The sequence below is a fragment of the Sphaeramia orbicularis genome, chromosome 6 (assembly GCF_902148855.1).
Source record: "Sphaeramia orbicularis chromosome 6, fSphaOr1.1, whole genome shotgun sequence".
Taxonomy (NCBI): Eukaryota; Metazoa; Chordata; class Actinopteri; order Kurtiformes; family Apogonidae; genus Sphaeramia; species Sphaeramia orbicularis.
The window spans coordinates 21,542,894-21,557,850 of NC_043962.1; the positions used below are offsets into that span (position 1 = coordinate 21,542,894).

At 39.4% G+C, this 14,957-nt stretch overlaps 1 protein-coding gene across 1 annotated transcript in view; it reads left to right on the plus strand.

Annotated features, from left to right (window-relative positions):
* The first annotated feature begins 4,486 nt into the window (after window positions 1-4,486).
* pamr1b (peptidase domain containing associated with muscle regeneration 1b) overlaps window positions 4,487-14,957 on the plus strand; it is a 49,042-nt gene continuing 38,571 nt past the window's right edge. Inside the window, exon 1 of the mRNA XM_030136974.1 lies at window positions 4,487-4,653. Coding sequence (XP_029992834.1) covers window positions 4,494-4,653 — 160 coding nt within the window. The 5' untranslated portion in view covers window positions 4,487-4,493. The remainder of the gene's footprint in view (window positions 4,654-14,957) is intronic.

Below are 14,957 nucleotides of genomic sequence, written 5' to 3' on the forward strand. Positions count from 1 at the left end.
GTCTCCTTCCATGTCCTCCTGAGGTTTCCATCATAACAGACATGACATTTTTTTCCTCCAGTGTACTTCTGTCTTCCAAGCAGCGAGCATGGTCAGCAGTCCTGCCACCGGAGGAGCTTCCATTACTGCTACCAGCTGCTTTTCCACTTCAGCACTTTACTTTCTAGAGTTTTGCATGGCCACAAGAGCCTCTGATAGACCTTACAGTATTTATTGTGACATTTTTAAAGTAAGGGACCGCGCCATCAATCTTTCAAGACCCGATTGAACCGAACGGGATGTGTAATAATGATGTTTTCCATTGTAAAGTTTGCAAATGTTGGCCGTGTAAGGATTAGCATGGAAAGCTGAGGTCTGCAGATATTTTGCATGTGCTTTAATTTGGATGAAGTTGGTTCCTATTAAAATAAATTGTTTCCTATTATAAAAAGTTTTTTAGTACGGATCAGTAATATTCTAATTCAGAGGAAAAAACACACAACTTTAAAGTTCCTGATTATAGGTTTTCAGAAGTTTCATATTATACTCAGGCTTTGACAAACATGTTGTATGGCCTGACAGGACCGTGTACGATCTGGAAATAATGTGCGTATGGAAAAGTTCAAAGAGGTATGGAGTTCATCAGGTCGTCTGCATGCGCTCAGATATGATCATGAACATCCTATCTATAGATGCCCTTGAGTGTAGTAGAATATTCTTTACTTTCATGTGGCTTCCTGCCGTTCCAATCTCCTTTTGCTCTGGGATTAACAGGATGTAACTGGATATGAAATCTTTGTTATTCCCAGTCCGTGCTGTAATAGTTACATAGCTTCATTGGGTGGGGACTTACAGAGACTGCTTTGGTTCTCCATAAAGTCACGTTTAATACATTCGACCTGACTTATAGAATGAGATAAATTAAAACCAGCCAGGGTCAATTTGGATTGTGACTTATAAGTAGACTGTATACATATGAGCTAAGACTATGTAAGATGTTTTTGGCTAGACCACTATACCTTGAATATGAGATGCATTTTAAGTACTGAAAATGTTTTCAAGCATCTGGGGTTGGATCGACAGCAGCAGTAATGTGAAATGTCATTCTTGAGGTACACATAATGAATCTTGCATGGTATAGGCATATGAATAAAAATACTCAAATGACATTCATGAGCGTCAGGGGTATGGCATTCATATGTAAACATGTTCATAGATATAGGCAGCATATCCCAAAGCCCTTCAAATACGCTCTTTATATCTTTTTCCAGTATCTTTTTCTTTCTGTTATAACCTAATATCATGATATACCATACCATACCAACTTTATTTATAATGCACTTTAAGAACTTTACAGCTGGCCAAAGTGCCGTACACCAAACATAAAACAAGGGAGTAAATAAGTAAATAAGTAAGTAAAACTAGTGATAACACAGGGTGTAAAGTGGGCTAAGAACAACAAAATACAACCATCATAAAAACAAAGACAAATGAAAATCTGATAAAAACAGCATAAAAAAAAAAAAAAGACATGTCACTCATTGATTAAAAGCCAATGAGAAAAAGTGCGTTTTTAGACGTGATTTAAAGACAGGTACAGACTCAGCCTGTCTAACAACTAAGGGCAACTGGTTCCACAACTTTGGGGCAACAACAGAAAAGGCACGGCCCCCACGAAGCTTCTTTTTAGTTGCACACAACTAAAAAGCTGCAGCTGATCTGCTGACCTGAGAGCACGGGGGGGGGGGGGGGCATAGGGGTGGATCAGGTCAGACAGGTAGGAGGGGGCAAGGCCATTCAAACATTTAAAAACAAATAGAAGAATTTTAAAATCAACTCTAAAACACACTGGCAACCAATGGAGAGAAGCTAAAATTGGTGAAATATGTTCATGTTTCCGTGTCCTTGTTAAAAGCCGAGCTGAAGCATTTTGGACCAGCTGCAGTCGGGAAAGTATCATCTTTATTTCATCTTTATTATAACCTCGTTTTGTTGCCTCTTCCTCTTTAACCACATGTGTAATAATGGAAAATGACTGGTGAGGTAAAAGGACAGACTGAACCCTCTCCACTTTGGGGACATTTAATTGTGCGTAAACACAGTGGTTGGCCAGGGAGAGGTATTCTTAAAAGAGTTCATAAAGATATTCTGTCTTTCTAAATGGAGTGTTCGCTTTAGAGTGCGCCGCATAAATGAGAGCATATTTGGCGTCCATTCTGACAATGTCCTGCGCTATTAAGTTACTAAACTGCACCTCGTCACGGCACTCTGCTCCTGGCAACAGTTGGCACCAACTTTGCTACAAAGCTGCCACAGGCATCTGCATCACCTGAGGAGCGCACGTCCTAGTTTCCATCCAGTACATCTAATGGAGACAGCAGGCTGTGCCATGATAGAGTGAGACCATTATCTGACAGGAAAAAAAAGCGCATATGTTCACACTGTGTCCAGTCAGTAACCATGGCAATGGCATGAATGTCATGCCATGATTAGATTCCTTAATATTAAAACCACATGGCTCCATGGTCAGACACCTTCATTTTTCCTAATCCAGTGAGAGCCAGGGGATTTTAAATAGAATGCAAACACAAAGTTAAAACTTATTGCCCTCAATAACAAACTGGTCAGACATTTTTATGTGGGGGATTGTACTTAGTTTGACAAATAGACTCTGAAAACAATCCATCTGTAACGAAAGTGCAGTCAACGGTGTATTTCTTCATGCCTGTCATTAACTGTAATGACTTGTAGGTATTTGTTGTGCCCCCACTACACCACTTCCTTCATGTACTTGTAATGAGATTTTACTGTGTGCTATGGGGGGGGGTGCTCTTCTCTTTGACCAACAACAGCCACTATGGTGCCAGCTGAGAAGTTTCTTATAATGCAGCTCAGCAAGCGCACCTTCTTCTCCCACGTTATGCATGATCTGTGGGTCATGAGTAAATGTTTCCCCTCAGGAGTGTGTCTCCGCTACAGTATCATGATGGATCAAATTATTAGCAGGCGTCTATTTTTCAGGCAAAGTGGCCAAAATAAGCTATGTAATGTAGTCAAGTGAGCAAAACATCATGAAAGACTTGAACATCACTTGTTGTGAAAAGCCCTCCGTCGTCAAGTGGTGCTTGCTTTTGTTTTTACTCACAGCTATTGTGAGGTTGGTCATTTTTTTTGCTTTAAAACATGAGTGACACAGTACTTAAGTAGCCAATGATACATACAATGATATAGCACGGTCTGCTCTGTGTATGTCTAACAGACTAGACTGTGATTCTGCAGCTGTAGCTTTTCTGAAAATATGAAACCGGTGTCCACATTAACCTGAAAGCATAGGGTTTCACATAATAAACCATTACGCATCTGGACAAACAGTACTGAGGTGGTGAAAGGCGGCTAGAAAGCACAGCAAGAGAGACAATATTTCCTTTTCCCCTCTCTTCCTTTATTCTCTTTTTTTCCTCCTGCTATGTACCCTGCTGTCTTCGTTCCTCTATTTCCTTTTGAAATTTTCTCGATTGTTTTTGCACTTTTCAGTTTTCATCTCAGATACATACTACAAACACACAAAGAGGCACCTCATACATGGACTAGAGCATTGCTCATGTGCTTCCATTATCGCAATCCTGCCGTTTTAGGAAACTGCTATTGATATTTGATGCGCCTGCTCTGAATTGTTTGATCTGTTTTTCCTCTTTGCTCTTGCATGCAGCTTGGAATCCCAGTGGGCAAAAAACAACAAATGAATTAATTCCAGTACTGCATCCAACTGAAATAAAACACACCCAAGAGATCATACAGAATAACAACCTTCAAAAAAGAAGCATCTTGAGCAACTGTGCTTTCTCTGGCTACCTCTCTGTTGTCTTCGAGTCTTTGAGTTTTCAACAAAGCAAATCCAAACGGCTTGATGTGTAGAATAAGGCGAACACAGTTTCAGAAATATTCTACTTTCTTCATTCATCTCTAACAGTAGCTTTAAACAACATAGTATAAAACTAACGGTAACTGTTAATCAAACAATAATCATCAGTTATAGCATTGATTGACATGCAGCTCATCACCTTTTGCGAACTTGTATGAAATGAAGATAGAAGAAGTCAAGCAGACATACATTCTTACATCACTGTCTCCCAGTGTAGCAGGAACATACGACATCTTTGTAATGGGCTCCCCTATGTTGGTGCATGAATATATGTGTGTGGCTTTGTGACAACATAATGAGTTAAGCATGAAGTGCCAGAACCTGCACTCATTCAAGACCAGTGACGTCGTCCCTTGAGCGGAGCAAGGGGAGCTTTTGGAAGCCCACTCCAAGTGGAACTCCTCGCGAGGCTGTCTGTAACTTGAAGCCAGAGAGTAGTTAGAAAAAGACAGAGGGAGAAAGAAAGAGAGAGAGAAACAGAGAGAGAGAGAGAGAGAGAGGGAAATGGAGGGAGGGGGAGGGAAGGACTGAAGGGCAGAGAGAAGGTGATGTCAGCTGAGTTCAGAAAGTAAACAGAGTTCCAGACTGCAGCATGCTGTCTGCGGGACGGGGACTACAGCTGGGGCAAACCCATGGGGGCACCAATGCAATCCCCTGGACCATCACCTTTGTGTCTGGCAAGGAGGGCTGGCTCCTCTTCATCCCCCTCTTTATCTTCTTCTCCTTACCCCAAGGGACAGCATGGCCCTACGGTAAGAGCCCATCTCTGAAAGTCTACTTTTACTGCTCTTTTCTCCTTAACTCTCCCTGTCTCCCAGCCTCTTGGTTTATGTTCTTTGTTCTAAAAAAGCCGGCATCAGCACTGTCTCCATCCCCTACTCCGTTCTGTGCTTTAGGAGCACAACAGCTTTCAGCCAGGCTTGTAAAAGAAAACCCACAGAGAGACAGTGAGTAAACTTCAACTTCTTCAGAGCCAGCTAAGAAAAACATCACTGATGAGCTATTGCAGTCTTTGTCTTTTACAGCTTGTGTTTTGCGTTACACAAGTGTGAGGGATTGGCCCGCGTTGGCTTGTTTATCGTCTTATTGAGATCAGGCTAAAAATTTTATATTACTTCTACTCATTGTGTCATATGTTCTTGGTGTGAAATCAGATTGTTTTTTTTCTGCTATTCCAAAACAAAAGCAGAAGTTGGATGTTGCCACACATTCCTTGAGGTAAAGTGAGGCAGTTGGAGACCTAATAGGGACTGTTGAGACTTGGCACTCATTCTCTTTTGTGCTAGTGCTTCTCTTTAAATGCAGAAGTGTGTGTTGTGGGTGGATTCCCCTCGGAGATCGAGATAGTCTCTGCCTGTTTACCCTGGGTGACCATTTGAACTGCTGCAGGAAGACATGAGTCACGTTTGAGTCAATCACGCCGGCTGCGGTAATGTGTATACCATGCACCGTCTCCAAGACTCCTATAACCAAACTCCTGTCTGATTCGTGTCTGTAAGTGCACACAGCTACCGCACAGTAAACTAATACCTTCAATTTGTAGTGTCGGTGAATGTGGGATGTGTGTGTGGCTTTATTAAGATGCAGTAAATATGCCTCCTGGCAGATTTACCTACCCATGTTGTTGTCAGCTGAGTCACTCCCAGCACAACTTGTTTCATAATCCCATATAATGAGCTGATAATAGATGTTTCTTGAGCTGTTTTAATGCAGAACTAAGGTGTTTACATTGACAGTCTCATTTCTTGTCTTTTTAAGTGTGTATAAACATTTTCTTGCCGCTATTTGTGTTTGTGACTCTACCACGTCAGGAATGTAGTCAGTTATTGGGTTGTTTGTAAAAGCTATTCTAACAATTTTCAGGAAATTTAGTGTAAGAATAGGGAAGGAGGCAAGGACAAAGAGCAGGTTTATAAAACATGACAGAGCTTGGGAGTTCTTTTTGCTTTTTCTAACAATGTGGAATTAAGAGTTTGATTGGATTACAAGACTTTGGGGTCTTGGCAGATGTTTGCATCCTACTGAGTGCCCTTCATGTTTTTGTGAGGACCGCTGAGGCTTTTTGAAGGCTTCCTGTTCGGGACCGTCCACCCACCTGAATCCCAACATGTCCTGTCCTTAAGGCATAGTTTCCTCTGTCCTGTCAGTGTTGGCTCCTGTAACGATGTGTTTAAATAAAGTCCTCCAGGAGGTTGTCGGGGCTACTGGGTAACAGGCAGTAGCAAACAAAGACCAAAGTATGAAGATGTAAGAAAAATATTTGAGAGGAGTGAGGGAAAACTTGGCACGCATGCACAGTCACAAGAAAAAAAAAGTGGACTCAGATTGAGCATTTGGAAAAATGTGTGTCATATCAGGAGGTAACAGTTCATGCCAAGTTTTAGAGCTAAATGCTAAAAACAAATGTGCACATCGCGGACGCTTGTTTGACATACTGTTGCACGTTCAGACTGTGCCGACATTGATAGGGGATTTCATTGGCTTTGTGGTTTCCTAGAGGAGGGAAGTTTATTTAAAGCAATCTACAGGATGACCGCTGGGACGAGTGCTTGGGTTCAGGCTACATTCACATATGCAATGGCCGCAAAGATCCCCTGGGAGTTTCCCCTGCTCTACGATAGCCAAATTACTCCCACCTCAAAATACCAGACAGCTGCTGTGGGCAGTAAGCAAAAGGAATTACACACGGACATACATCTATACGCATGGACTGGCAGCTGCTATAAAAACAATCACTTTTCCATGATACATCAGTCAAAAAAGTGCAATTTGTCAGCAGGAAACTATTCATTCAGTGGTGGATAAAGTATAGTATATATAATTTGTTCAACACTGTCACTAAATAATATCAACAATTGCTTAAAGAATTGGTTTACCCACAGCAATACCTACATTCCACACAATACTTGTTGAGTAGTATCTACAGTAATCATGTTGACTTTGCGATACATCTGCCCCAATCTTGTAGTCTTTTCTCTAGATACTAGTGGAATTTTGTTTTGGGTGTTTACAGAATTACTTACAAAATAGCTCTTTTCATAGCAACAAACTCCCAGTAGAATAATTAATACACACAAGAGACACAGTGACGTTCACAGTTATGAAAGAGCCACGAAACTAGACAGAACCTGATAAGCATGGGGATCTGCTTGCTCTAAAGTTCTTACTCATCTTTTTCAGGTCTTTTTTTTTTTTTAAATAGCTAAACTAATGACATGTATCAGCTCAAGACAAGGGGCAAGCTGATACCAGATACACTTTCTGTGCAAGACAATGAGAAACTAATTGTTTTAAATGCCAGAGATAGCCATGTGTCAGCTGTATTTCTGATAACATTTGGATATTACATTGGAGCTCATTACAAAAGTTATCTGAGACTCTGCAGGCAGTGTCTGACTATAAATGGAAACCAGGGCAAAAGTTGATGCTGATGCATAAACTCAGTAAATAAATAAATAAATAAATAAAGCATAAGCTGGTGACCCTGAGTTTATTCTTAGCTGAGTACAAAAGAAGTTGCTTCCTGAAAATGATGGCACAGTTTCAGAGCTGATGCAGGCGTATGAGTCATTTGTAAGGTCAAATTCAGCATCTGCAGCATGTTTTGAATGCAGTGTAGGCATTTATTAACCACATATGTAGGGCATGTGTAACACTATTGTTACGTTTATTCACAGAGAATAGTTTGCAGAAATTGGAAAAAAAACTCCAAATCCTATGATTGTAACTTTGCAAAGGTCAGAGTCTGGTATGGGTAGACCACAGGTTAGCAGGCCAAACAAAGGGTCACAGGACAATACTTGACGTGATCCATGGAAGGAAGTGCCTTAATTTCCATGACCACTTCTCTGCCCTCAGTAATAATGATGTCAGTCCCTGGATCCAGATCAAAGGTGGAAAGCCGAGGCATGTCGGCTAACAACCTGGACCTCAAAAACCTCTGACTGGATGGAAACGGTCAGTGACATACAGAGGTTTCCACAAAGAAACAGGGTGTCCATTATGATGCTCATGCTATTGCTATTTTCATTTCTCTGGCTTTGTTGACATGTTGCGGGATGCATTTAGTGCAACATCTGGAATGGAAAAAGCAGATACCACTTACATAAGACCCAAAAAGCCAAACAGCCCACACAAAAATCTGCCCTCTTAGCTGCAGGACTGAAGGGGAAATAAAAAGAATTTATTATTATTATTTTTTTTTTTCTATGACTTCATGACATTGTCTTGTCAAACAATTACGAGGTGTGCATGCATGGAGGGCTCTATAGCAAATTACAAAACACATAAATAGAAGTACAGGATGAAAAGGATTCTTATAGCCGAAAGGCATAAAGGAGAAAGTAATGTGCCATCAGATGTACAGAGCGTCCTCCTATCTATCAACAACTGTTAAAAGTTTTATGTTTAAACATGCATTAGCCAGCAGCGTACAGGACTAACATAATTATAGGTGTGAAGGAACAGAACATAACGATAAGCAAAGTCAAATTTGCATAGCGCTGTGTTCTGTCTCACTGTAACTGAGGACGACTGATTTCTATACAGTATTTTTAAAGCATGCTTGTTGTCTCCGTTACTTGTTTGTGGGCCTACTGTCATGTACGTGCAGTTCCACACCTGTTTAAAACCACCCTAAACTGTAGTAAAATCCCACATGAAATGGTTACTGTCCAGTCTGTAGTTACCTGCAGGTGTTGACCTGGAAGCCTCGCAGATGTGTTTTTACGAGACAGTAAGCTTATCACTGAAATGTATAGATTCTAACCACCGGGGCGCACGCCAACACGCCGTTATGCAGAAACGATCGGCAGTGTTGTAAATCAGTTAGCGCTTGTTAAAAAAAATGGTCAAATAGGAGTCCAGAGAAGTAAAGATGCATTCCAACATGCGTCCAGCACTGGGAGAGAAACCACAGCACCATGCGTCAGAGAAAAACAAAATAGCCTTATCAACAGAGGAGGAGGTCCACAAACTGGATCCATTCACGGGGTATTAACACCGAAAACATTGCTGCCTGTGTGTATTACCTCAAGGACAAGTATCAAGAAAACAGCTTCAATCTGGACGTCTGGAAACTAATCCTATCATAAATGCGTGTTCTGTGATATCATGGGTAAGACTGAGGACTCCTGAGGGTTTAACCAAATAAAGATCCATTCTATTCTATTCTATTCTATTCTATTCTATTCTATTCTATTCTATTCTATTCTATTCTACTCAACTCTATTCTATTATCTTCTATTCTATTCTGCTGTACTCTGCTCTGTTCTGTTCTATTCTACTCTATTTTATTCTATTCTATTCTATTCTATTCTATTCTATCTGTTCTGTTCTATTCTATTCTACTCTGTTCTATTCTATTCTACTCAACTCTATTCTATTATCTTCTATTCTATTCTGCTGTACTCTGCTCTGTTCTGTTCTATTCTATTCTATTCTATTCTATTCTATTCTATTCTATTCTATTCTATTCTAATTCTACTCAACTCTATTCTATTATCTTCTATTCTACTGTACTCTGTTCTGTTCTATTCTATTCTATTCTTACATAGGGGTGTATGGCAGTTAAATCCATACGTTATTTCTCTATTGAAGGACAGGACAAGCAGCAACGCTTCATTTAATGACATTACCAGGCCATCTCATAAACTCTTTTGACCCTTTCATGTTTTATGTCCTATAAATCAGATTTCATGGCCTCTCCGGCCAGTGTCCTCTAAAAACTGCACTGAGGAAGGAGAAGAAATAGTACCAGCACATCTTAATCCCCATGAGGCTGATTTTTCACACATTTTAACAATTGTTTTTATCCCGTCCACTCTGTAACTATTCACAGTACTTTGTAGAATAAACAGTAAAAATTGGTCTTCAGTAGTTTCTTGCTCGACGGTACTTCAGTTTATATCCTTTGGGTCGTATTGCAATCATAAATAGAGGTTCTGTCAGCTGTGTTTTAATATATGTGAGCGACACTAGATCAGAGTTTGGATTGACTACTGACAGTGAACAAAATCAAGCTCCTGAAATCAGCAGGTTTTATATATTTCTTCCCAGTTTTCACCTGTGAGATTAAAAGTATTTGTATTTCTATGTTCCTTCAACTTAACCCTTTATAGGGCACTCTGAAATTCAAAATTTCATTCTTTGTGTGTTCTTGGACATCATCATCTACCTCCTCGTCAGTTGGTGTGACAATAGTCTTCCTCCTCTTGGCATAAAACATGCAATAAAACAACTGTTATATGTTCATTAACTGACAAAAATCACTCATATTCACTGTTTACAGCTTCAAAATTTCTATAAAATCTCTCTGAATCACTGAAAAGACTAACATGCTTCTTGACCTCACTGAGGCACGGGATTGACTCCATATTTAATGTTTGTGGAAATTACCAAAAATAGTCACTTGCCCCATAAAGGGTTAATGCATAAAGTCAAAAGAAGTGTTTGTCCTTCTTCCCTTTAACCCATAAAGACCCAAACAGCCACTGGTGACCAAAAGCATCTACTGATCTAAACTGTTTAATACCTGCCGATCCACTACTCCTATCAATACATGTAAATAATTGGTGTAAAATGCAGTTTGTCATCTTTTCATGGTCATCAGATATGACCCATTTGGATGTTCAGAGGCTCCATAGTTACCGTGGAAACACCATCATCCTCTACAACACTGACTCACCAGTAAAACCAATGGAGTTTGATAAATGACAGTAAATGGGGATGCTTGTTTTATGTTCGATTAATGATATATTTTGTTGAAAAAGTCCCCTTCAGTTTTCTCTGTTTCTGATATAATAAAACACAACTTTAATCTGAGCTTTTTTTGAACATCTACATGATTAGAGAATTAAATGTAGGAAAGTACATGATTTTAACTGAAAAAACACAAAATACAGAAGATAATATTATAATAAATGTTGATAAGTTAGTTAAGAATGAGTAAATAGATTGAAAAAGTCATATGGGAACTGCCACAGAAGAAGCACCGGGTCTTTATGGGTTAAAATCAATTTCTTTTCAACTTCCTAGTCACAATATATAATAGTCGCTTTTCCTTCAGTGTCTGTATAATGTCTCCATTTTGTCTCAACAGACACATCCCTAAAGACATAGAAGGGATGGTCCATGCCATGGATGTTTGTGGCTCTTGTACTTAGTCAAAACAAATCCACAAAAATGACAGTCTGAAGAAAATTATGAGCTTCCCTTCTTGTCTCCAGGAGGCAGACCATATTAAACGAATGAAGACAATACAGCCATGTCAGCTTTAGCTCAGAAACAAAGCCACATTTTTCTGCCACCACAAAATACTATCACTTGTGGTGAGTTTGACAACATGGCATTGTGTAAGCGACTGTGTGTGAGGGCGCCCTGATCAAAAACATTAAACTACCACTAAATCATAACCCTGGGATAGAGCTGGGCGATATGGAAAAAAATCATATCGCGATCATTTTTTTTTTTCATATCAGACAATATTGATATGTATGTATGCACAATATAAATCAAATCCCTGTTTTTGTCAAGCTTAAATTTTCTGTTACTCATAAGTTTGTTGTGAAGACAGAAGGTTATTTTTGATTTAAATATGATTTATTTTCTGTCAGAGGTTGACCATGACAGATTATACAACTGTTTCAGATAAATAAAACAGGTACATATATAGTCATGGAAAAAATGATTAGACCACCCCTTGTTTTCTTCCTTTTCTTGTTCATTTTAATGCCTGGTACAAATAAAGGTACATTTGTTTGGACAAATATAATGATATCAACAAAAATAGCTCATAAGAGTTTAATTTCAGAGCTCATATCTAGCCGTATTCCATGGTTTTCTGGATAATAACCAAAATCACTTAAGTTCTTACATCAGTACTATGGCATTGTACTGACAAAAACAGTGCTTTTAGGCATTCCGTGTTTCTTTTCTGTCTGTTGTAGTCCACATGATACACACAGGAGTTAGCACTTGATTACATAACTATTGTTTTTGATGACTTTTGATGGTCTAATCCATTTTTTCCGCAACTGTATTTAAAATTAAATTAAAAGTCGGACCAGCAGGCAATAGCTTTCAAATTTTAAAAGAGAAACACAAACAAAACATACCATCTTCACAAAACAATGCCGGGGTATATACGTCTGTAACTGCCATAACTGGTTGCAAACCGAAATGAAACTTAACACATTTTCAACACCCGACTCCCCGGCTTCTATGCTCCTCCCTACTTTTCAGTACCCGATCGCCCGAGTTCTTGCTCAAATTTTCCTCCCGAGGGAACACTCGTTTCATCCGCTGTAGCCCAAACATTAGCGTGTGTGCAGCGGTTGCTCTTACGCCTGTGCTGTGTGCGTCAATTTAACTTGCCCTGGCTCTAGCGCAGGAGTGTCCAACCTGGTCCTCGAGGGCCGGTATCCTGCATGTTTTAGATAATTCCCTCTTTCAGCACACCTGGTTCAAACGGTTCAAGCAAACTACATTTTGAAAATACTCATTCAAAAGTCAACAGTTATGGCCCCGACCCATGCATACTTCATTCAGTCTCCTCCAACACCCCCACTCTTACAGAACAGCCCCAGTTACAGTACTTATCTAGCCAACATTACATTTGCTAGGGATTTATGTTGGTGACAAAACAGTTTGTCGCTGAACTTTCCATCCTAATATGACTAATATAGCCAAGCTCTGGTTCTGGCTTCGCTTCCTGTACAAACCCCTCCAAGCCTTGAGAACGTATGATTCATGCACGAAGAGGGTATGCACAGAGGGGGGAGGACAAATGGCAGTGAGTTTGATAGCCATATCACCGTGCTACAAAGATTGGATGCAACAAATGATTGTATGGTGTTTTTTCAGTCCTGTCCATTCCACAGGTGACTAAATTTTTTTTATTTTTGCGTTAGAGCAATCCGTGTATCATGCTTCATTCATTTTCAATATAAAAACAACTGTTGTTTTTCATTTTCAAAACCACAATGAAAAACGTACAATGGTTGTTTTTCCATTCCCAATTTTGTGCTCAATAAAAAATGGAAAAAACGGATAACGACCGTTTCAAACCGATTTTGCTATTTTCAGTATAGGTTAAATTGTCTGACCCGGAAGTAGTCATTACTAGGGAAAAATAAACAAACGGAATTTTCCGAATTAATGAGAATACTGTTTTCTGAATTTTTTAAATTCAGCTCTGTTTTTCTGAATTAATTAATTCAGAAAACCAGAGCCGAATGAATTTTTTGTGTGAATGCAATACGCTTGCGTATGCATCAAAAAGCTGCTTAATTATAACAAAATATTCCTCCAGTCCAGCCATGATTCTGTTTATTTTTTCCCTGGTAACAACTACTTCCAGGTCAGACAACTTAAACAGCAAAATCGGATTAAACAGTTGTTATCTGTTTTTTTTCCATTTTTCATTTGAGCACAAAATCGGGAAATGGAAAAACAAACGGTTTATCAGTTTTTCATTGTGGTTTTGAAAATGAAAAACAAAAAAAACTGTTTTTTTTTGTTTTTTGATTTTGGTTTTAAACTGAAAAATGAATGAACGAATGATATGCAGATTTAGAGCATTTAATTAATTGGTTGTAATCGGGGTGTGAAGGGGATTTTAACCAATATAGTAAAAAATGCTCCAGGAAAACATCTCGCACCCCACCTTTAATGATCAGCTCATCATCAAGCTCTGCAGAAGCCTAATAATGATGTAATGGTTTCCAGGTGTGCTGGAAGAGGGAAATATCTAAAGCATGCAGGATACCGGCCCTCGAGGACTGGATTTGGACACCCCTGCTCTAGCATGATTGGTTTGGTGCTACTTAATTATGATTGGCTGTTCTTATGTCTGTCAAAACATGGATGAATGAATTCTATCGAAATTGTATCGAGCATGTCTCGTATTTCTATCGAGGGAAAGTTATTTTGCGACATATATCGTTATTGTTTTATCACCCAGCCCTATCCTGGGATCAATTACATGTTATTCCAGTGCGATACAAAGAAGGGCGGACGGCCAGCCATGTTGTCGCGGGCTTGCCGAACACGTTTGTACAAATCCAGCTGAGCCTACATTATCAAAACAATAAATAAAATGATAAAAGAACAGACATGGGTGATAAAACCGCCAAATGACAGCTTATGAAGCACAAAAGTCTGTCCTTAAAAAACCTGCTTTATAACTGACCTAGTCGCTTTGCACAACATACTTTCTGTTTGATTAATGTCAGCGTGCATGTCATAGCTCACCGTTTCTTCTACAGTGGAGGGGAAACAGTTGAGGAGAAGGCCAGATTCTAGCTGGACTCAGGCACAATTTATGATATCATTAATGTGCAAGGGCAGCGGGGACAACTCACAGCATTCCAAGACATCTGCGCTTCTCCATTCTAGACAGTCTGCATGCACCCAGTAGGAGACTCATCACTTACGGTTACTAATGTTTTCTCTGCTATGCAATGTGTGTTTAATAATTAAGGGAAAAGATTAAAATTTCTGTGGAGCTTCTGGCAAAATGTTTGTGAAAAAAGGGAACACATTTATGGAATGTGTGTGCAAGTAAAACCAGTTGGACTGTGTTTTAGGGAGTATCAAAAAGGAGTAAAGGTTTGAGGTTAGGATTATTGCCACTGCAAAGCTAACAGGAGGTTATGTGCAAAATGCTGCAACAGCAACATGCCAAGTTTAAAGTGCAGCTTCTGTTAGTTCTCTATCCACATCTGCCACTAAACAATTTCCACTTGTCTGTTTCAGCTTTTAAAGTCACCCTTGCATAATCGGGATCATTCAAAGTAAAACGCCCATGACTCACTGGTTTCCAATCCAATTAAACATTGCATTACATTTACTGTGTAAAAACTTCAGAGAGTAGAAGGTCAGAATTTACGCTAGCATATGTAAGGTTTAATGATTTAAATCTGTTTTTTGTGACGGTGACTTTACCATTGTGGCATGTTGTTGAGTTAATGATGTATGATGCAATAAAGTATGGAAATGCACAGAGGGGGTAATCCACTAAGAACCTGTCTTCCACTAACAACAAGCTCGAGGATAC